General features: G+C 35.0%; 1 protein-coding gene across 5 annotated transcripts in view; it reads left to right on the forward strand.

Annotated features, from left to right (window-relative positions):
* The window catches only part of ATP8A1 (ATPase phospholipid transporting 8A1), a 98,895-nt gene that overhangs the window by 69,597 nt on the left and 5,640 nt on the right, over positions 1-23,658 (forward strand). For all 5 annotated transcript variants that reach the window (XM_005490538.4, XM_005490537.4, XM_074541560.1 and 2 more), the window contains 6 exons: positions 632-710; positions 4,531-4,592; positions 6,906-6,962; positions 7,434-7,541; positions 19,335-19,423; positions 19,819-19,911. In XM_005490538.4, the coding sequence (XP_005490595.1) occupies positions 632-710; positions 4,531-4,592; positions 6,906-6,962; positions 7,434-7,541; positions 19,335-19,423; positions 19,819-19,911 (488 nt within the window). The remainder of the gene's footprint in view (positions 1-631; positions 711-4,530; positions 4,593-6,905; positions 6,963-7,433; positions 7,542-19,334; positions 19,424-19,818; positions 19,912-23,658) is intronic.

The raw sequence follows: 23,658 nt of genomic DNA on the forward strand, positions 1-23,658 counted from the left end.
GTGTTTTTTCTTAAACTTCATACAATCCTTTGCAGAAGGCATCTTTTACAAATGGAAATAAGTTAGAAAGTAAAGCTTCAGTTCAGCAAATACACTAAAGGAATTTTAATATGATCAAATTGTGCTCCTCAAGAATGGAGTATGTAAGGAGAAATTAAAGAAGAAACTGATATTTGTCCTTTTTTAATTCCTTTGTGTGTGGGAATATGTAGGTTAGGCATATGTGTAACTCAGGTTTTAATTTTTCTATAATCTAAATTTATACTAAATGCAAATTATAAAAGCTAGAGTCCTTTTTAATTCCCCACTTGGAATGTAGGAGTTGTTCCAGCTGTCTAGTTTAGTCTCATTTTTCTGATGATATTCCCATATTTTTATGTTTTAATTTCCCTTCTGAGTTGAAATTAAAAGGAGGAGATAATACACACATTTTTTCAAAGCATAAGAATAAACAAATGACCCATGAAGAGCTAAGAGGCAGAAAGTGCCTGTCAGTTATATTACTTCACAGTGGTGGCCTAACAAAAACACATTTTGTGAATCTAACACACGGATAAAAAGAAAGGTCAGGGTTCACAGAGCTAGTTTATTGCAAATGGTTCTCATGGATTTTCTGTTTTCTCTTTCTTAGGTTTTCTGGGTTCATTGTTTAAATGGCCTCTTCCATTCATTCATTCTGTTTTGGTTTCCACTAAAAGCCCTTCAGCATGGTAAGTATTTTGAAAAATAAAAATATAAACGTTGAGGAGCTCTACATATCGTCTTATTTCTAAGGGAAGCTTTATAAATAATAACAGTTCAGTGTGGTGAAATTTCAAGATACCATTTCTAGAACTAAACCAGATGCCATATACATAAAATGTTTTATTTAAGATCTGTGTAAAAGCAGGAATAATAATATGTACATGTACATTTAGCTATTTCAATAGTGTTGATGTAAGCTGAAACAAGATGGAGAAAAAGAGATTGCTATTTAATTATGGTAATTTTTATGAAATACACCACCACGGTAAATACCTACACGATTCTAAAATGCTATGATCCCTTGTATTGTCTCTTACATTTTGTCGTCATTTAGTTTTACTGTGTGTATATTCTGTCCTGTTAGTTCAAGGCCATACTAATCTGCTAGTTTATATTTCTATGAGTGAGATTGTGGCAGAGGAGCAGTGATCTTGGACTGCTCACCCCTGTCCATCCTCTAGTCCAACTGTTCTATATGCTTGAGCTGCAGAAGGAAGTGGGGTGGTTGAGAGGAAAGTGGTGCTAATTAAAGGAGACTTGAAAGCACTGCTTCCATTTTTGGGGAATGTTTGGGGCTGGAAGAGCTCTCATAAAGGCGGGGTTTTGTTTTGTTTCCACTTTGTTAGGAGATAAAAAACAAGTGTGTACTTTGCAGCTTTTCTGAAAATTAGTCCCTTTTCAGTTTTGGTGATGTAGCCAAGCAGTCTGCCCTGGAATAGGGGACAGAAATGTTCTCATGGACTTTTGAAAGTGCTTAGACTAGCAGCTCAGGTCAGCTGAGTAACAGCTGCTTATGCCCTAAAAGCTTAAGGGAAAAACACTCTGTGACTCCTAATGGGTAAAGGGAGGGATGTGGCAGCCTGTTTTCTCTGAAAGGCTACTCACATCACATTGAATGTAAGTTCAGTGGCAATAGTTTGTATTGGAGAGGTTTAGATAGCCCAGGAGGAATGAGATTCCCAAAATGTCAGTGCATACTCTAAAACCATAATCTCAAATTCAAACTGAAATCCCCATTCAAAGCTGCAGCCAATCCATGTGAGAGATTTTTGCATTACATCATGGATAAGTGTTCAGTGAGTGTCTGTGGTGATGCAGAGTTCATTTGTGAATGGCAGAGATACCTGTACAAGCACTTGGCGGAGCTCAGCCCCCTCAGCCCACAAACCCTGGGCTAGAACTGCCTTGCTGGCCAGCGGCCTCTGTGAGTCTGAACAAATTGCCTGCTGCCCTTCCCTTTCATTGCTAAAGAAAGGATGGGTAAGGGAGCAGAACTGGGATTTGGGGGAATTGGGTACATTGTGAGGTGATATAATCAGTATCTAGGGTGGGTCTGTCTGGTGGTGCTCAGAGTTTTACATGAGGGAGATACAAGTGCAAAAAAGAGATATGCTATTAACTAAATCTCTGGTGTCTGCATGTGTAGTGAGAAAAGGGAAATAATATTATTAGTTTCCTAAGGAGTACCAGAGACAGGAACTTCTGAGAACAAGTCCCTGCTTCCATCTTCTCTTAACAAAGAAGTGGTGCAGGTAGATCCTAAAATATGAAAGTTATAGCTTAGCTTTGCGCATCAGAGTGCTGAGTCCCAGCACTCTCACTGGTGGAAATAGGCTTAGCTGCCTGCCCATTCCTCTATCTTATTCTCACTTTGCTCTTTACTGCTAGGTATATATTGTAAAGCAGTGCAGTGGTATATGAGAAGGTATTTATTAGAATGTTGAATACCAAATGTTGAAGAGGATTGAAATCTCTTGGCACCCTTCTCTTGGTCAAATTCTACCGTTTAGTCAGTCTTGCTTGTCCACCTATTTCTTATCTGTAAGCAGAAAATGTCAAACTGCATGTCATAGTAGAGTCTATCAAGAAATAGATGATCAGACAATAAGTATGGATTTGCAAGAATTGTTTGTTAGAATTGGCTCCATGGGACCTTACCATTTTACAGTACACAAAATTTACACTCTGTTCACTGTCATGTGGATACAAAAAGTGACACATCAATCTTCACAGAAGCTTCTTCAGATGCAACTTTGTCAACATAAATGGGAGAAGCCAAATTTGCATGTACTAGTAAGTTCACTAGGTGCTCCCTCTTTTGTATAATCTTTAAAATAAGCTGCAGTCTCAGTTTGTTGGGTTTTTTTCAGGCTTCAGCTCCTATAGTCCTTCTTGGTGCGCCAGTCTGCCCAGGGAGAAAGTTAAATAGGGGAGGTGTCAGAAATGCAACCACTAACACTAGAGCTAAGGATGCAGCCATTGTAAGCTCCTCATCATGGAATGGGAGACAGCTAGGTTAAGGAGTACTTCTATCCTAGTATTTTTTTGTGAAGTTGTCCCCTACTGTCTCTTCCAGAATATCAGTAAATACATCATTTTTTTTTTCTTTGTTAACTATCTTCACAAGTCCTGAAAAGCTTTTTTAGAGAGGAGCATTCTTCATCCACAACCAAAATGGATTTAATTTCAAGCATATATAAAGATGATATGAAGGCTGGAAAAACACTCAACACAAATATGAAAACATACTTAATTAGCAGTGTTTAATATAACATGTGCCAGCTGAGATAGTAGAAAATAAGTGTTTCCAACTACAGCCTGTTTTTATCAGCATTTATCACCATTTTTGTCACCTTCTTCTGTCCAGCCTAATCAGAGGAGTTAGAAATCTATCCCTTAATTCCTCCCACAGAGAAATACCTTTATTTTTCTCTTTCCCCAATACAACTTTTTTAAAAATACTTCTTTATTATTCTTTTTTTTTATTGTCTTTTGTCCTTACTTACTACATACACAGCATTTAACACTCTGTATAATGCAGTAAAAAGCAGTATCCCAGTGGTTAGAACCTCTACAGCAGAGCATTATAATTTTATTGGTTTAGTTGCAGTATTTGAACAGCCTTGAATGCTAGAAGCATTTCAAAACTGAACATGGGAAAATGCAGCCACCTCAGCACTTTTAATTGAGAATGAGGAATTTCCTCATAATAATTCAGCTGTTGATCATCCCATGTCTAAAAATAAACTTGACAGAACTGGGATCAGAAAAGTCTGTGCTGTAAAAATACTCATGAACTTCTGGTAAATAATGGAAAATTCACTGCTTTAGAGTCTTCATCTTAGGAAACGTGGTTTTTATGAAAATATGATTTTTTATGAAAATGCCTCTCTTGAGAGCTCTGACTCTGCATAACTGATGTGTGTGTGTGTTTCCATATGTGCCAAATGTGTATGTACTTATATGAATCCACATATTTGAGTTGGGTAAATTTTGAAAATTTTATGAATGACAAGCATCTCAAGAATTTAAACTGAGTATATTTTGTATTTTTACTGAAGTTGAATTTAGAAATATGCATAAGAGCAAAGTTAAGTTTCCATACCAAAAATAACGGAATTTATGAAATTGTGACTCTAAGCTTTCTGCTTACTTGTGTGTTAAGCAATATATACTCTAACCATTATATTTCACATCTTTCTGATTATAAGATTTTATATCTGATAAAACTCTAATTGCACTCTACTGAATACAAAATTGGTTTTATTGGTATATGGTGTCACAAAAAGTTCCTGTTTCCTGCATAATCCCTGAAGTCCCTGAAAGTTTTAGAGCACTAAGCATGATACAAGTCATAGTTCTCTAGTGTTCAGTGCAGTTCAAAATGAAATATCTCAGTACCCTGTAGAAAGTGCTGCCATCTATTTTGTGTCAAAATTAAGATCATATGTAGTCCTGTTGTGGATGTTTGAATGTTTTTATTTTTATCCCTGTTTCCTTTTCCAGGTACTGTATTCGGCAATGGCAAAACTTCTGATTACCTGCTCCTGGGTAACACTGTATACACTGTAAGTCTACATTGGCTCTAACTATTTTAAAGATATCCTGCTACTATTACTGTTAATTCTATTAATAGTAATAGGAATAGATGGAAATAGTAATAGAAATAAATTCATAGAAATAGTAATAGAAATAAATTAATAGACTTAGTGCAGTGCCTTAAAAAGTGCCTTAAGAAATGGCTCTTGAATGACTCCTCGAGAAGGTTTTGAGTGCACTTTGTGTTCTAATTCCAGTTTTTAAAACAACACAGTTTCATAAAGATGCAGAAGATACATTTGTTCTTTACTGTAAACTGTCTAGTTTTTTAAATAATGGGAATTCTAATTCCCTAATTAGCATGCTTATTAATTTAGTTTAAGCATTTGCATTGGAGAAATCTCAGGATGTTGGTTATAGAAGTGGTTTGTGGGCTTCTGATGATACAATCCTGTTCTCTCTCTTAATTTATCATGAGGCCTTAAAAGAGGTAATGAGTCATATTGAATAAAGGTTGTGCCTCCCTTTTCAGAGGCAGTCAAACCACCAGAAATACACCTGACTCCTACCTAACAGTAAACTTCTGTTGCTCTCATAGATAGTAGTCGTAATTGGTTGTTTTCCTTTTAATCTTTTATCTCCTAGAATAAATTAGTAAAGCTAAATATGTGCCTTTCACTTACTAGATATGAATGTTACTCAATAGTGGGTTTTCCAAGATCTGTCTTAGAAGCAAAATTAGATTAATGCTCCTCTGTTCTTCAATGTTAAAAGTTTAATTAATTTTTCAAGTTCCTCACTGTTGGCAGGTACAAAAAAGAAATGAATTCTTCCATTAAAGTAAGGGGCTGTAATATGAATTCACATCAAAATCACTTCTGTGGGGAATAAGGAAACAGCATAACTGAAATAAAAGGAAAATATTCTAGACACATGCTAAAACAGAGGTCACAATGCTGCTCATATGTCACATTCTGCAACTGCTTCTCAACTAGGAGAGCTAAAACTTGACAATCTTGAGAGGTAGTTAATTTCTTGCTACTAATCTGCAAAGTGCTCAAGAATTTCCCAAAAAAAACCCTATTTTCGTTTACTTCAGGTTAAAAGTCTGGGGAAATATAGAAGTTGCAATTGGTGTTTTCCTGCTCTTGCACAGGAATTCAAGGAAATCTGGAACAAACGTGATTTTTGGAGACGTTTTCAAAATTAGGGTGGAGAGTTTTTGGTTTTTTTTTTAATCTGTTTTTGTGAGGTATATGAGTAGTAACAGTTGTCAGTCATATCAAAATTCTGAGGCTAAGGTAATTCTCATTTCTCATACTGTTTACAGTGTGGTTTACAGATGTCTGTAGGCATCAGTTTTGCAAAAGTCAATAAGAAAGGAATTCAGGAGGTGATATAGTTTCATTTCTTTGAATCCACAAATAAAATTCAGAAATATGCAATGATTCATAGTATGTCCTGGAATTATTTCTTTAAACATAAATTTCAAATAGGAATCGAGTGCTGTGAAAATATCTGTATGACCATTTTGGAGAGTCGTTTATTTAAAAAAAAATCTCAGTCTTTATACAGAATACCAGTTTGAGTTCTTGCTCCCTGGGTAGGATTTAGATCACTATTGAAGCAGAGGAGGGAGCATTAAACCCCATATTCTTGAGGGAGTGGCTGTGTGTAGTTGGTGATTTTGTTAGGGATATCAGATCTGATCCCATCACAGGTCAGTAAAGGCTCTATACTCACAATGTGTATTTCCTTTTATGGAGATCTGCAGTGTTTGTTTTGTGTATACATTTTGTCTATGCAGCAGCAATGTTTGATCTTATCCTGAAGGATGTTTACTTCTCTTATGACTGACCCAAGTGTACCAAAGGAGTTTGTTTGGGTTATTTTTCCATAACTTTTTTTTATGCATCCAAATCCAGAACTCAAATTGGATAGACCAAGCAAATTATAATACTCATAATCATCCTCAATTTTCTTCTAATTAGATTTCACACATGTTTTAGATAATGAAATTGTGGTGGTGTGAGGTTGGTTTTGGTTTTTTTTTTTGGGGGGGGCCTTAATAGCACAGTTGAAATAGGAGATTTCAGGATTTCAGAATTGAAAGTATAAGCTTATAGGTGGAAGCTTTCTTGCAGTGTTTGTATCCTTCTGTGCACCAGACAGAGTGAAAGATTTGTCATACGTATTGAACTAGTTGCTTCAGCTTCTGATTGAAGTACATTTCTTTTGAATTTCTGAGGCTGCTTGTCTTCTGAAAGTTTAACCAAACCAATAATTTCTGTGTGTTAAGATTCCCATATTAAGAATACTCACTCTGTCTTTCTCTCCTGAAGTTTGTGGTTCTGACTGTGTGTTTGAAGGCTGGATTAGAGACCTCATATTGGACTTTGGTAAGCAAAGGTCTTTACCATATTCTCATATGTTCTGTGAAATGTGATGGATGAATAATTGTATTGTTTTCTTCTTACTTGTTATATTACACCCTTTAAGAGTTTGTCAGTAGCAAACTGTGGTTACTGTGTGGAAGGACACAATATCCACATACAAAAAATAATGCTCAATATTGAAAATTACAACAGATGTAATACTTAAACTAGAAAAATCAAATTACTCTGGACTGTAACTGAATTTAAATTGGCTTAAAATGCAGTAGTATTGCTGCTGATAGTATCATTTTCCTTTAAGAAATATCATTTTTCTTTAAAAAATAATTTAACTCTACTTTAATAGTAGAGTTAAATTAATACAGGGCATGAAAATTTAACCCAATATATCAAAATAGCATTGTAAATACTAGGTAACAAAGATCTTATGTTATAATGTATCTATGATAATTGTTCTTTTTTGGTTTGTTTCAACAGTTCAGCCACATAGCAATCTGGGGAAGCATTGTACTTTGGGTAGTGTTTTTTGGAATCTACTCTTCTTTGTGGCCGGTCATTCCTATGGCACCGGATATGTCAGGAGAGGTAAAAATGTATTTTAACTACCATCCAAATGTGTGAAAAAATTACTGTTTCAGTCTGTAGTACAGACCTAATCTTTATTGAGTCCTTCTGCTAACTAGAGGTGCATATGTCATTCTGTCTTTTATACCTGCAATATGGCAACCATGTTTATTAAAAATAGAATAAATTTTTACTCTTGTGAAAATGGAGCTCAGCTAACAGGCTGTGAGTATATGATCTAATAAGAAAGAATAGACAGGTAAGCTGTTTTGCAGTTCTTAGGTAAGCTTTAATTTTCTGAAGAAAAGTCTTACTAAATGCAGTTCTCAGAATTATAGTGCTTATTTTTCTGGAGCATTTTTTTATAATAAAGTAACCAATAGTAGTCTGGTTAAGGCTGTTTTTAATCTTGGATTTTACAAATTTTCCAAATACTTCTGTTAAATGCCTCAAAAATTTGAGGTGCCATAACATTGCATTAACTGCTTGTCATGAGCACTTCCTTTTTGATTAATGTGCTGCTTGGAATGCATTATTGTAATGTATCTTTAACCTTTTGACAGTAATTAGTGGTTTCTCATTCATTTTTAATTGCATTTATGTAAACCTGATCTGAATATTCCAGATTGGATTGAATCTGTAATAAGATGCTTATTTGCTACCATATCAGATTTAATTGGAACTGCAGTCCCAAATTCTCAGTACCATTCAGTTCCAGAAACATCTGAAGAATTAATTTCCCAAACACTAATATCTGCTTCTGGGCAGGACCAGTACTTCCTGAGCTGAGAATTTTGATGTGCATTCTCAGTGGGAATCAGAAACTGAGAATACTTGCTTGAGTCAGAAAGATATTATTTTACTGGTTCTCAAAGTATATCAGCTAATTCAAGCCTTACACCAGTAAAAGAGTGAGTCCCTTTAACTCCACCACCACTGTGATATAATTCAGCAATTTAAAAATTTATGTAGGATGTGGAAAATGTAGGTGCATATCTCTCCCTCTCTTGAAAGTAATTAAGACTCATAAATCCAACCTCTTATTTAAACAGTTAACCTCTTATTTAAACAGTTAAAGAAAAAAATATTTTATAGGCATTTCTGTAACTATTACATTTTAATGGAAAGCACAAGGTGTTACCTTAAATACTTGGACACCTAAGGAAAAGAATTTGAAATTACACAATTTCTAGCTGGTTTTCCTCTGTATCATAGTGTTTAACATATGTATATTTGTAGATTTTGTACATTACCACATTGCCTCCAGTACTTAAAACTAATTCTGTATATTATTTTAAATTAATCTAGGCTATCGTACTTCAGCATTTTTCTTCATATATACTGTATTTTATAGAAGAAGCAATGTTTTTGGAATTTGGTGGTTTTAGAGATTTTGTAAAAACTTTACAGCTTTTAAGACATCAGAACTTTCATGGTGATAAGCGCAGTGGAAACAAAATGGTGTTATGTCTTGTATGGCATAAGGGTGGATACTTCACTATTGAAATAACAATGTTATAGTTGGTACATTTTCAGAGCCTGAAGTTACTGTGAAAGCACCTGGTGTTGAGGGAGTGTAATTCCTGTGGTCTCCTAGAAACAGTTCTTCATTAAAGAGATCTAGCTGTCAACAAAAATAATACTCTTAGACTTTGAATTCAACATTGTGCCAAAGTAGTCTGACTTATGGACCTAAAATCATTTATTTGTTGTGATAAAACTTTATCTGTACTTGAAATGGGTAGTCTTAATTTGTTAGTGTGTTTGTTTGTGCATGTATGTGTATATGATAGTTTTGATGTGTGTATGTGCATGATGTTGTTCAAAGGGGGGTGGTGTTGACTGAGGTTGGTTTTGTTTCCTTTCTAGGAATATATTTCAATGTCTGTGATGTCAGAATAAACTCTTCTGAAGGTATCATAGGCCAGTAAAGCTTATGTTTGAAACTCTGGTCTAGCTTTTTGTGCTGCACTCTGTGTGGCTAAAAGTCGTGTTGATGCATCCTGCAGCTCAGACTGGAAGCAGGATTTCCGTAAGCTTTCCTGGAAGCTCCTCTACTGACTGAGTGGTCTCTGGGAGGGCAGAATTCACTGAGTTTCTCTGTAGCAAATCAGACCTTCCAAAAGTATTGAAACTAAAAGATTCATGGATTTATCTGTGCAAGAAAAATGTGACGTGGCAGAAACAAATCCATATAAGCAATTGTACTTACCTGTGCAAATACTGCTTGCCTGATTTCTTCAAATGTGTGAGTCAGACTTGAAAACTTCATCAACCTATTGGCAAAAGTTAGTGTGTGTCAAAAGCTGACATCTGCTTTTAGCTTTTTGTCCATTTTAGCTGGTATGATAGGGGAAATTATGCTGAAGGGGACTTTCATGCATTTTTTTCCCCAAATGTGTTCATTAAAAATTCCCCCTTTTTAATAAACTTCAGATTTACAAGGATATATTGTTGCAGATTACAAAACTATAGTACATAGAATGTTTTAAAGTATTCTCTTTTTTCTTCTTAGAGCTGGTAACAATTCTGTCATAGTAGATTTATAGTCTTTCCAGTCTGTACTCTTAACATAATATTCATCCAACAATTAAGTTCCAGCTAGATGGTGTCTTCTGCAAACATATTTTTCATGTCTTCTTTGAGATAGAAAAGCACTTAATGAAACATTCTGGTAAGGATTGGTTCTTCTTAATGTTAATGTAATGAAAATCATAAGATTCTTCCTGCTTATTTCTGGTTCTGTTCCAAGAAAATAAAATTCTAGTGCTCTTGAGGGGGAGAGAAAAAGCATATGGAGGTGATGGAAAATTCATTCATTGGATGCAGAGGAAGGTTTTAATCTAAATATTTTGAAACTCTTTTTTTGTATCCACTCTTATAAAATATTCAACTCTAATAAATTTATTTCTATGAAGAACACTGCAAGGTATTGACTCGAGAAAAAATTGAGTTATAACAGAAGAAAAGTCAGTTCATGCTGCTAATACTCTTACATTTGAGCACTAAAGCTAGTGGCCCAAAGTTAAAGCATAAGAGTTGTTGTTTTGTGTTCATTTTTTGCTATCCAAGCATCATCCAGTCACTTACTGAACAAAGAAACAAATATATCACATTTTTTTGCAAGTTTTTCTGACTTTTTACTCTAATTGTTTCCATCATTTTGTGTATTTTTCCAATTATACAGAAGATAATTAAAGTTGGCTTTTACTTTATTGTTCCAATTATACAGAAGATAATTAAAGTTGGCTTTACATATAGGTTGCTGTATGTTGGTTTCACAGAAGGAAAGATTGCAGAATGCCATGCTCTAAAAGAAAATACAGTAAAGTGAAAAAGTACGAAAGTTACAACATTTTTTTCTCTGTTGTCTAGGTCACTAGACCCCTTTCCTTGACATGTTCCTAATAGTGTAATCAAGTGTATTTTTCTGTCTCTCTCTTCTGCTCTGAGTTTTGCCAGAACAAGAACACACAGAGCCCCCCTTGATCCAAAATGTCCAGTTCATCTAGCATGCTGAGACAATTCTGGCATCAAGACCTTTGTTTTCTGGCTTTTCAAGGCTGGTAGATCTGCGCTGGGCAAACTCATCCACCTATGCAGTACTATGTTTCACAAAGTGGGAGCTGCATGGCTCTCCATGGTGCAGCAGTCCTAAGTCCTGTAAGTGTGATAACTTGTTGTCAAACAGGAAGTGCACCAAGAGAACTGCAGTTTGACTCTTACATAATTAAGGTATCCTGGCACAGGTTTCCTGATATGAGTAACTGGTAGTTCTGTAGCTGATTATCTGTTAGAGATTGATAGTAGATGTCTGGCTTATAGTAACTTTCCATATTCTGAATCCAGTTGCATCTTGCCAACCTGAAAACAGTTTCTATTCCAGTTGTGGGGTTTTTTTCTTAAAGAAATAAAGTTCCAAGTGGAGAAAACTTCATTCATTTTCCCTGACTGATGATGTTCAGATGAAAACTGTCAGTTCACCATTGTCTTTTGGCAGACACAGGCTAGAAGGAAAAATGGATGAAAACTATGAGAGAAGCAATGGGCTTTATGAAGCTGAAGAAAATGGAAAAATAGGCCATAAAACTGAAGAAGGATATGTGATAAAAAGGGGTGATAACCTAAGTAATTAATTATGTTGTATAGTATGTGTAGCTAGTTCAGGTACTGTAGTAAATCAACTTCATGAGTCTTTTAGTAGAAAAAAGATATAAATGTTTTATCATTAATTAAGTAGAACTTACTGTTTACTTTCTTATTATTTTGCTTATACTTTAAAATCACCCGTTCAAAAATTACTTTCCTTGAGTTTATTCTGGGACTATATTCTTCTAGTCTTAGACACAGATCCTAAGAAACTGGGAATTTAACTTCTTTCTACTTATAACAAAATATTAAAATACCTTTTCTGCAAGGAGGATTTTGGTAGAAGTAGCAAAACACTATTTCTGTGAGAAAAATGGGGATGCACAGCTTATGAGAGAGAAATACTGAAAACATTTCAAAAGCTTTCATTAAGTTTATAACAACTTTGTATCTTCTGTAGCACACAGAGGATATTTTTATTACATTAAGATATTATAATAGCATACCGAGGATATTTTTATTATATTAAAATTTGCATTACATCTGCAGGAATGTTTATTCATGCATTTACTTTCTGTCTGTACTGTCTAGTATGGAAGCATGTGAACAAGGAACTTTGTGGGTTATTTTCTTAATATTTTACTAATAAAGACTGTGCTCTTAAATACAGATGCACAGGAAAGAAAGGCGAAAAAACAACATAAAATTATTTTTAGGCATTTTTTGGCTAGGTTTAACACAGTATATTTTGACCCCTTGCATTAAAAAGTTGCATTTAATTTCAAAAGAAAGGTGTCACTTCAGAATAGAAGAAAATTTTTATTGTGCACTTGAAAAAAATCAACTGCCTGGATCTGTCTTTCTACTACATTGATATTAATTAGGTTGATAATTATATATATAATATTAACAAATAGATAATTTAAATTTACTTTCAAAATATTTTAAACAACTTATGGTATTTTCTGTTTAAGCCAGATGAAGTTTGCATAAGTTTTTTAAAGTAAATGGCAAGTCTGTTCATATTTGATAAATGCTTTGCAGGTGTATTTTCTTTTTTCTTTTAAACTCTTCAATACAGAGAGAACTATTCTGTGATACTAAACAAAATGAATTTTTTATCTTGCCAGAAGTTTCCTGCTGCCCATGTTTTGTCATATCTCTATAATAACTGCATAAATAAATGAAGCTGAGATCAAAATTTTCTATGTTTTTATATCTGTGTAGTCCTTTTGCAAAAATTGCTTTAACTAATGAAGTTTCTGTAACTTACATCACCTAATAACAGCAACCTCCATTCATCTGTCAGTAGGCTGTAAAGCTGCAAGAACTTTCCATTAGAAGCTTCCATCTTTGCAGTTAATAGGTCTGCTTTTCCTTTAAGTCCTCTTAAAAAAGCAGACTAATTTTTTAAATTATAAAAATAGATACTTTTCTAAACTAATATGATTATCTCTTTCTTTAAAAAATCTGGTTATGGTCTGAGTTGCAAACCTGTAATTGAGGAGGGGTGAAAAACAAATCAATCTGTAATGCTCCTTGTTACTGTTTTGTGCTCTGAATTGTTAGGCCTCTTTTTTTTTACACCTATATGATTAATAAGATAGCTTAGAAAATAATACTTTGCTTGAATAAGAAGTATGACACGGATACTAAAGCAAAAGTTCAGTATCCACAGAACTTTTTAATTTATGGTTGTACTGTAGACAATGCACTGTAAAGTTCTCCAGAGCACCATCTGTTTCTGCTCTGCCTGACCCAGGGGATTTATAAAACTACTGGCGGAAATTGGAGTTAAGGTCCAAGCATGTATTTTACAGAATTTAAGATCATTTGATTGAGGTTTTCAGAAGTCTTGTGAAAAAACAGTAATATTTCTTTTGGGAAGATTTAGCTGCACTGTGTAGAAAAGGTGTTTTAGAATATACTGTACTGACAGCATTGGTTTCTTAAATATTGCTTCTCTCTATATTATGCCAAGTATCCTGCTTATATGAAATCATGCTTATTGAAATATTAGACATGCATCCTTTAATGCCTTTACTACATTGGGGTTTTTTACACAAAAACACATTAAAAAAATAAACTGTAGATACTTTGGTCTCTAATGAAAAGGTCTTCTCTAGTAAGATGTTTGTCTAAAGTTTGATCCAAAAGTGGGAATTGGTTTTAGTCTAATGTAGAGCAAAGCCTACAAAGCAAAGTATTTAGGATAGAATACAATCATAGAACAGCTGAACTGGTCTCTGCAGTTATCTGGTCTAAAGCTTCCAACACTGCCCGGGCTGTCCCGGACTGTGTCCAAGCAGCTTTTGAGTGTTACCAAGGATGGAGACCCTACAACATTTCTGAACAACCTGTGTCCCTGTTCAGTCACCCTCACAGTGAAAGGTTCTCTTGATGTTCAGATTCAAGTTTTAGTTTGCTCTCCTTGCCTCTTGTGCCATAACAGGGCTTCACTGGAAGTAGCCTGGCTCTGTCTTTGCACCCTCCACTCGGGGTGAGAGAACCCCCAAAGCCTTCTCTTAGGCTGTAGTCCCAGCTATCTCAGGTTTCTCTCCTGTATGAGAGACACTTCAGGACATTGGACTAATTTCAGTGTATCTGTGTTTCTTGTGCTGGGGAGCCCAGAACTGGAGACTTCCCTACGTGTGACTTCTTCACTGCTGAGTAGAGGGGACCTGCCTTCCCCTCTGCTGGCAATATGTTGTCTAATGAAGCCAAAAGATACCATTCACTTCCTTTGTCACAAGGACCCATTTCTGGCTCATTTTCAACTTGGTGTCCATTGGGACCAAGTCCTTTTCTGCCCAGCTGCTTTCCAGCTGGGTGGCCCCCAGGATATACTGCTGCCTGGAGTTGATCCTTCCCATGTGCAGGATTTTGCATTCCTCCTTGTTCAACTGCATGAGGTTCCTGTCAGCCCATTTCTTCAGCCCTTTGAGGTTACTCTGGATGGCAACACAATCCTCTACTGCATTTGCCACTCCTCCCCCCATTTTGTGTCAGTAGCAAACTTCCTGATGGTACGCTTTGCCTCTCATCCAGATCTTTAATGAAGATGTTAAATGAAACTGGACCCACTATTGATCCCTGGGGTATACTTTCAGTTACTGGCCTCCAGCCAGCCTGACACTGATCACCAGCTGCCATTCAGCCCATTTTCAGTGTATCTCACAGTCCATCCAGCCCATACATCAGCAGCTTCTCTGTGAGGACATTGGAGCTTTTGCACCCTGCTGTGTTGTCCCTCCAGCTGTAAAAAGTGCTGTTAATGGATACTTGTCCCTTGCACTTTTAAAAAACAGATGAATATTTTAATAACTTTTCCAGAATACAGCATAATAAATAAATTTAAATGGTTGTATATTTAAGAAAAATTGCTATGGTGCTTTTCCTCAGTGTTAGCCAGGAAGATTTATAAATAAGGCCCCTAAAATTTGGGAAGTAATGATTTCTCTAAATTCCTACAGACAAGAGAATTACTGTGCCATGCATTTAAGGGAACCTGGCAGATAACTGAGTTGGCAATCTGTATTTCAAAAAAGTGCTTTGAGCTCTGTGTGGTAAGCAAATACCAAAGTCTATCAATTCTCACTTCATTGTCACAAAACTTGTGGAATATAGTCGTTCTTCAATCACTAATATCTAGGGTAGTTGGTGTTTTGTTGTGGTTTTTTTTGCTGTTGCACTGCTTTTTTACCAGTCTGGATTAAAATATTATCCAAATTCTTTGTCTTCATTTCAGAGGGAATAGCTGGTGTACTAAATTTGCAAGAACATTGAAATAATTCAACAATAAAAGCTAGGCTTTTCCTTCATAGTCTAAAATATTTCCCATCCTCAGCAGAAGGTCCTTAGAGGCATTATGCTACAGTTTTAGCACATTTTCATCCCCCTTCCAAGTTTTTCCAGCTTGTTTTTTAAGACCTGTGAGTCTTTACAAAACAAAAATCAGTAATCTGTATGTCTTCCTTTCTATATCTATGTGAGCATCTTGTTTAGGGAAAAAAAAAGTTTCAGTGTACATTTGTGGAGAATATTATTACTTTAAAAAAAAGTGATTTATTGATGATTTTTTTTAAGTTAATCAGAGTTCATCACATAAAACATATCCATTTTAGTCATCTGTCTTCACCTGGGAGCCTAAAATTATGTTACCATTCTGATACTAACATATTTTAACTATTTAATAATTTATATTTAAAGGGTTCTTTTTGTCTTTCACTTCAGGAGTTGTCTAAGGGGTTTTTATTTTTCCATTTAATTCCCAATAGGTAGCTTCCATTTTTACTCCTCAAACCTTCACGTTAATTGTACTTGGTCTAGTAGCAGACATTTATTCGTGAGCCAGAATTCGCTATTCCCAGATATACTTCAAAGATCCTTCTCCATATTCAGTAGTTACATTCTCATTCACTCAAACAGGAACAGCAGAGCTGATCTTTGAACTGCCCAATTTATCTTCTCTGCTTCCAGTGGTCTGTCTTGGTTAATGTACCTAATAACAAGACATCCTAACAGAGAGGAACTTAATTCTTTCCAATTCTAAGTAACACAGTTCCTAATTAGAAGGAGCTAAAAGATGTTTTTTAAACTGTACTTAGCAAAGACTAGAGGCAATACACAAACTTACTTGTAGGAACTTCATTGCACTGAAAGTTAGTGCAGATCTGTTTTAGTACTATAACAGTAAGTACTTTGGCATATATGAAGACAAACACATGCACATAACTACTACTAATGAAGTTTTTCAGTAGGTTGAAAAGAGAAACTTTTGCTGGTTTGATGATGTTGAAGTATTTTATAGCTTTTTAGTTTAAAGGAAGGAGATGTGTACCCTCAATGATATTTGAAATAGATAAACTGAAAAGGGTGACCTTTTCTGCAGCAAGAAGTTTACCACTGTTTTCATCTTTCTCTTCTTATTTTTAAAGGCTTTTTAAAATCTGAGCCAGCTGTTTTGGCAGATCATTTCATAATGAGGAAAAAGCAAATATTCTCTGTTCATTCTGACATGTAATTTCCTAACACTACATCTTCAGCAGTGCTTTAAAAATGTTTTGCGGCCAGGATTTCTTGTCTGCCACTAAATCATGAAAAGTAGCATTCCTCAGCAATTTTTTCTTTTTTGAAAAATGAAAACCTATATAAAAATCTAAACTAAAAAAAATGTTAATTTAATTTAAAAAGTCTTAATATTGAGCATGAGCTACACACACAACAAATTATTTATCTACCCTGCAGAATTTGTAAGTCCTTCAATAAACTGGGCTTCCCAGCTCTCATTTTGGATTACTTCTGAATTCCCCTGGGAGCCACTTTTGTGGCAGATTCCATTTGGTTTCACAAGGCCTAAAGGGGGAAGACTTGGCATAGAGCACAAATCTCTCACATTAGGAACAATTTGTAAACCACAAACAGAGGCAGCCAGAGTCCGTCCCCAGAACAGGCTGCTCCTGTTAGTGCCATTGTCTGAAAGGGATTGGTTTGCCATTTCCCAGATGACCTGCCTATGTGTAGAGAGATGTGAAAAGTTAGAGACAAAAATGTTTTCTACAGAGTGAGGGGGGAGCTTTCTTGTACAGAAAGGAAGGAAATACCTCTGTGGGATTTTATTTTTTCCCCTCTTCATCCAAAAAATACAAAGAGGGCCTCTGTCTTTAATGCGAATGTCGGCTTTAAATCTTTTAGGTTTGGATTAACTCTGTAAAAGAAAAAAAATCTGACAGGCTTTCAAATATGACGCAGAAAAACTTTTTTTTTTTACCTCAATTCATGTTGTTCATTTGTAAAGCCAAAGGCTGGATGGAGTGAATAGTAGGCGCCAGTTGTTCCTTCATTCATAGTTAGCATTACAATGGTCAGAATTAACATCCTAAGACCTACATTATCACTTTTGCTGTTTCACCAGCAAACATTTAATACCGGGTGGCTAACACAAGGACAGCTCTTTGCTATGTTCTTATAAATAAAAAAATGTTGTTAATAATAGGAAGTAATAATCATAATTAGTTCAAATTGTATTATTATGCTTTTTTCTTGTTTTTAAGGGAACTATCTATTACTAGTTAATTATAAAATTTCTTGCAGAATGCATTTATGATAGACATTTCCTATTAGCTCCTGTTCTAGAAAATGAGTATTTCATCAAATATGTCAAAAGTCAGGTTTTGCATATAAAGTGACTGCTAATAGATTTTTTACTCTAATACATTTCCTCCTGATACAAAATTTTCTCCTTTTTTTTCCCTTTTGAAAATATGAATTGTTTTATTCTGAATCGTCGCTGCTCAGTGTTTACACCTTTGCTGGCAGCTGTTGACAGAAATAGTAGAAACTCAGGGCAATATCTATGTCCTTTTAACATAGTCATGGGAAGGTTACCACATTTTGTAAGTACATTCTAATGCTTTCCAAAGAATCAATTTCATTAGGAATTTGGATGCAAAAACAAGGTAAATTGAACTTTTTGCTTATATGAGAATTAGTTTTTTTCCTGAAAATAGTTAGCTTCTATTTTCATATATTAACATGTTTGAGTATAATTCCTAAATGTTCATGTATGCATGTTGAGAAATTAGAATTCAGCTGCTGCAAACTATCTACTATTTGTCTGTTAATTAAAACTAGTAAAATTTTGGCTTATTTATTTTATATACCAGGGCTTAACCTGTGAAAGAAATTAGTCTCCAAGTAATTAAATAAAGGATTTGAAACTCCACTACACTACTGTTGTGTAGTGGTGTTACTTTCAGCCTCTGTACAATTGAATTACATTATAAAAGTATTTCTAATACTGACTGCGATTCAAACCTGCAGTAACATGCTTCAGTAAGTATTTATCATACTCTTTGCATCCATAATATTATCAATATAATCATTTCAGTGTGAATTAGAAGGGTAAAGACATTTTTTCTTTGATGTCCATATATTGTGATGTTTGTTTTGGCCATTCAATATGTTTTTAGTTTTTAGTATTTCTACAGACGAAGTTGTGAACAGAAGAAATTCCTATATATTACATATAGTGGTGTACCGAAAAAACAAATACACAGATAAAAACAATTACGTGGTTTTCAAATATTTCACCATGTATTAATGGTGAAATCTTCATTTAACAATATGTTGCATATTTTCATAATCACATAAATAGTTGTTTCCTTATTTCTCATTTTTAATCAATCTGTTTAACAGGAGTCTGTGGCAGTGTGGGAACTGTGGTACAGCGAGTTCTGTGGGAGAAAACTTTGATCAAAGTTATATTGCAGGGTAATTGTAACAGTGTCCAGTATCCAAATGAGAGTCAGAAACTGTTATATCCTGTTAGAGTAGATTGCAGGTTGAAAAACTATGCTCGTAATGTATTGAGAAAGTTGGGAAAGGGGGGATTTTTGATAAATCTGATTTTAACGAAAAAGCCTGTAATCATCACAGTGGTATAGAGCAGCATTGTGGAGGGTGATTTCCCCATGCAAAGAGCTAAGCACTGTATCTTTCTACCAGCTTCTTGACCTGAAATAGTGCTTACTATTTACTGGATTTATGTTGCAACTCAGGGGATTTTAGAAAGGAGTTCAAGTTCTATTTCACATTAGTCGGACTAGAATGATTCATTTAAATTTGCTTTTGATAGCCTCCACAAACTACTTGATATTTCTAAGATTTTTTTTTTTTTTTGCTAGTTCTTGTCATGACATCCTGTTTTATGCATTTTCTCTTCAGGCAGCTATGATGTTCAGCTCTGGAGTGTTCTGGATGGGACTTCTGTGTATTCCTATGACAGCTTTACTTCTTGATATAGTATACAAAGTGTGAGTACGGAAATACCAGTGTTTACAGAAGAGAGTACTGACTTTCAAATGTGTGTTTTAATTACTAATATAATAAAAAACAAATTAAGAGCAATTCTGGTGATTTTATAAAATTCTTTTTTACCGTCTTTGTTTGTTAAAAACTTTATTACAAGAGTTATTACTATTTTAAATGTTCAAATAATTGTAGTGTTTTATTAATAAATATTTTCTGTTTCTAATTTGCAATAACAGATGATAAAATATGTTCTTTAAATTTGTTTTTTGATATTTCTCCTTAGTTTTAAGTCAGGGAAAATGGATTTATAAATTGAATATTTATAAAAGCATTTAAAGTATCTGTTGTTATACTTTCAAGAAGAGTAAGTCTGGCAGTATTTTGTGTGTACTTACAGAGTAAAGAGAGCTACTTACAAGACACTGGTAGATGAAGTTCAGGAGTTGGAAGCGAAGTCTGAGGATCCTGGGGCAGTTGTGCATGGCAAGAGGTACAGTAAAAATATGTAGAACATTGTCTTAAAAAACAAAGCTAAATATTTTTAGCTGTATACATGTATCAAAGACAAAAGGTTATTTTTCAAAAGCTGTACAAATGAAAAGCATCTGTAAAGGACCTTCAGGTCTACTGAGCCTATGTGTTTTTTCATAGGCTTACACAGAGGTTTTACCAAAAGCTTTAACTGATATGTTTCTTTGTAGCTGACTGGTTTCTGGTTCTTATGTATAGAACAAGCCTGAGGATTCTGTGACTTTTGCCTGAGTTAACAAATAACTCACAAACAAAATAAGAAGAAAATGAGTTAGAACAAAATGAGTTTAAATCTGCATCATTTTCTAGTATAGCCATAAACAGGGCCTAAGCACAAAAACAAAAATTAAATTCTATAAAAGCTGCTCAGTAGCATAGGAAAAAACAAAAAATGTATCTAGTATTTTCTGAAATTGAATATAACAAGCTGTTTTTGTATTTAATTCCAGTCCAGAGCAAACTAATTTAATTAACCTATATGATATAAGTAAAATTTTTAACTTACGACTCCACAAGAATTCCCTTGTTACATCCTCTTTCATGGACCAGGCAGATAATTTGAAAAGGAGAAGGTAAAACTGAACAATTGGGCATTTTCTGCATGTAAACTCAGCATAAAGGTGTGCACTCACTAAAATATTTCAGACTTTTTAACCCCAGGCTGAACTTGTGGCAAACACTCGCTGAATGTATGAGATGACAAAATCCCCCTCCCCCCCCCTTCCAATTCATTAGTGCCATCTGGCTGAGCTAGACCCTTCTTTTCTTGTCTTCATTTTCATGAGTTTTGTCTAAAAAAAGCCAAAGTCTAAAAAAAAGCCAAAACTGCTGATACTTGATTTTCCTGTTCTTTCTTTTATTTGGACTGCTGTTCTTTTAGTATCTTCATGGCAAAAAGCATAGCCAAGAAGGCTTTTTTCCTACCAAGCTATGCACAGAAAAAGACTAGAAAAAACACAGCCACTTCTTTTACTGTAGGTTCAATTTTCAGAAGGTACCTTTTGTTCATAAAGATACTTTAGGAATCTTACTGTATCCCTGTTCCAGTTCAGCAGGAATCAGTTTACTTGGATTTACCAGGTTGAGATCAAGTTACATCACATACCAAGATGATAACCATCATTTTTAATGGGGCAGTATCCAGCTTGTACGAGCGCTTTCACAAGAATGTTTTGTCTCTAGCTGGGTTCATCTTTCCTGGTAACAAGGAAGTGGGGTTATGGAAGCTCCTCCTGCCAGCCATGGAACACCTAGTCTGGTGTGGTGGGTTACAGAAGAGGACACACCTGCATTCTCTTTGTAGCAGCAGCTTCACACTGGAAATACTGTAGAATCCCCTAGCTGGTGGCAATTCCTCCTTCAAGCTTACTTTTCCTTCATCACTGCAAGACCTAACCACTGCTTGCAAGAGTAAGTTCTCTTGCTTTTAAAGGTGATGTAAATTGATTGCCTCAGATGCTTTTCTCCAGTGGCAGTGGTCATTCAAGCAGACTGAGGGAAATATCTTCCTCCAAATTAACCCACTCAACTATCAGTGTGCTGAGCTTTGAAGCAATGTGTGTTCTGTCCTCTTTTGCAAAGAGCAAAAACTGTAGAAGTATGAGTTTCAGGAAAGAAAGCAAGTATTAGTATTAGGATGGTGCTAAAAGGGGAACATCTTGTGGATATACAAAAAAGTAACCTACCTTTTTAGTATTTTGTACTTGCATTCGCAAAACTTCCCTTGTACTCTCAATTCAGCTGCTTTAACTTCAGTTGTCTAGGCAGGATGCTTTTCCCTCATTCTACACACAACATATGTTCCAAAGCCCTTTTTATATAGGTAAAATGAACTTGTTGTTTTCACCACTGCTTTTGTAATTATCTTTTTGTCCCACAGTTAAATAGTTATGAGGGCTCCATGACAGCTGTTTAGTTACCTGCCAGAATATCTTTTTTAGATCTAATTCTTCTCCACAAAGTTACTTTTAAACCAGTGTTTCTGAAGGATACAAGCAACCTTGTGTGCAAATCACTGGATGTTACACAAGTCAGTATCTCTCAAGATTTTATTCCCTCTATTTTTTTAAATTCATTGAAATTCAGGTAATAGAGCCAGAACTTTACCTTTTATGGAGAAAGTATTCATTGTTAAGGAAATGGCCTGATGAACTGACTTACTTGCATCTACAAAAATGTGATTCAACTTTTTTAAACACTCTTGAGTCTCCTAAATTGCAAAAGCTCAGATTAGTTAGTTACCAGTACAGAGTAAGTAGTTAAATGGGTGAAGAATATCCTCCACATCCATTTAAGATATATACATGTCTTACTTTCTTATTCTTTCTTATTCTAGTGTGTGCATATCTGTGAGAGTACCTTTAATCTGTTACAGCAGAAGAAGGGATTTGATCTCATTAAATGCCAAAAAAACCCTAAGAAGATATAAACCAATGCGTGATTAAAAGATAACTAAGAAATAGTGAGAAAGACAATTCAGAAACCTTTCCTCTCTGTCCACCCCCAGCTTAGAAATACTACAACACAAAATAGAAGTCTCAGCTTCCACAGTTAACAGATCAGGATTCTTGTATTGGATAGCTATTGTAATCAGTGTGTTTTACTGAGTCCCATTACTGAGAATGGGACCTACAAGAAAGCCAGGAGATTTTATAAGGGCATGTAGTGATAGGACTGAAAGAGGGTAGGTTTAGTTTAGATACTAGGAAGAAATTCTTTCCTGTGAGGGTTGCAGGAATTCATAAAATTATAATGAATTTTTGTATAATTGTGTTTAATTGCCTGTAAAGGTATACATTTTATGTTCAAAAATAGTTAATATTCTGCTTGTCCATATAGGTACACATAATGACCACAAGCATTTAGTTACTGTGATCTAACATTGATTAATTATAAAACTATGTTTTCTTGGCTTCACATGTAGATATTTAAATATGCTTTTAAATGGCACCAGGGTGATTTATAATAGAGAGCCCACAATATTTCAAGTATAGAAAAAGAACAGAATTTAGTACTTGAATAGCTGAAAGCACTTATCTCAAGTGTACTTCCTATGTATTTTGTATTTTCTTTACCAGCAATCAGATCTGTGCAGTGGAAACTTCATTATACATTAACTAAGACATGTGCCTACTTCATGTTATTGTAAAATTTTAAGGTAATCTTTTCACTGCTTAGCATTTAAGCAATTAAATTTAGTGAAATGAGGAGGAACATCAATAAGACTTTTGCACTGGACTTCCAGAGGGCAGACTTTGGCCAATTTAGGAGACTTATTCAGAGAGTTCCTTGGGAAGCAGCCCTTAAAAACACAGGAGTCCAGGAAAGGTGGGTGTGCTTCAAAACAGAGACCCTGAGGGCACAGGAACAGACTGTCCCTGTGTGCCAAAAAATGAGTTGACGAGGCAAACATCCAGCCTGGATGGGCAACAAGGAACTTAAGAATAAAAGGAACTTAAGAATAAAAAGAGGATGTATCATCTTCGGAAGGAGGGTCAGTCAGGTCCCTCAGGAAGTATTTCAGGGGATTGCTAGAGCATGTAGGAAAAAAATTAGGCAGGCCAAAGTTCAGTTCTAACTTAATTTGGTAACTTTTGTAAAGGAGAATAAAAAATGTTTTCACAACATTTTTTCTCTATTGGATGAGGGGGGGAACTCCGCAGATGAGGAGAAGGCAGAAGTGCTTAATGCCTTCTTTTCCTCAGTC

This window comes from Zonotrichia albicollis, chromosome 5, assembly GCF_047830755.1.
Source record: "Zonotrichia albicollis isolate bZonAlb1 chromosome 5, bZonAlb1.hap1, whole genome shotgun sequence".
Lineage (NCBI taxonomy): Eukaryota > Metazoa > Chordata > Aves > Passeriformes > Passerellidae > Zonotrichia > Zonotrichia albicollis.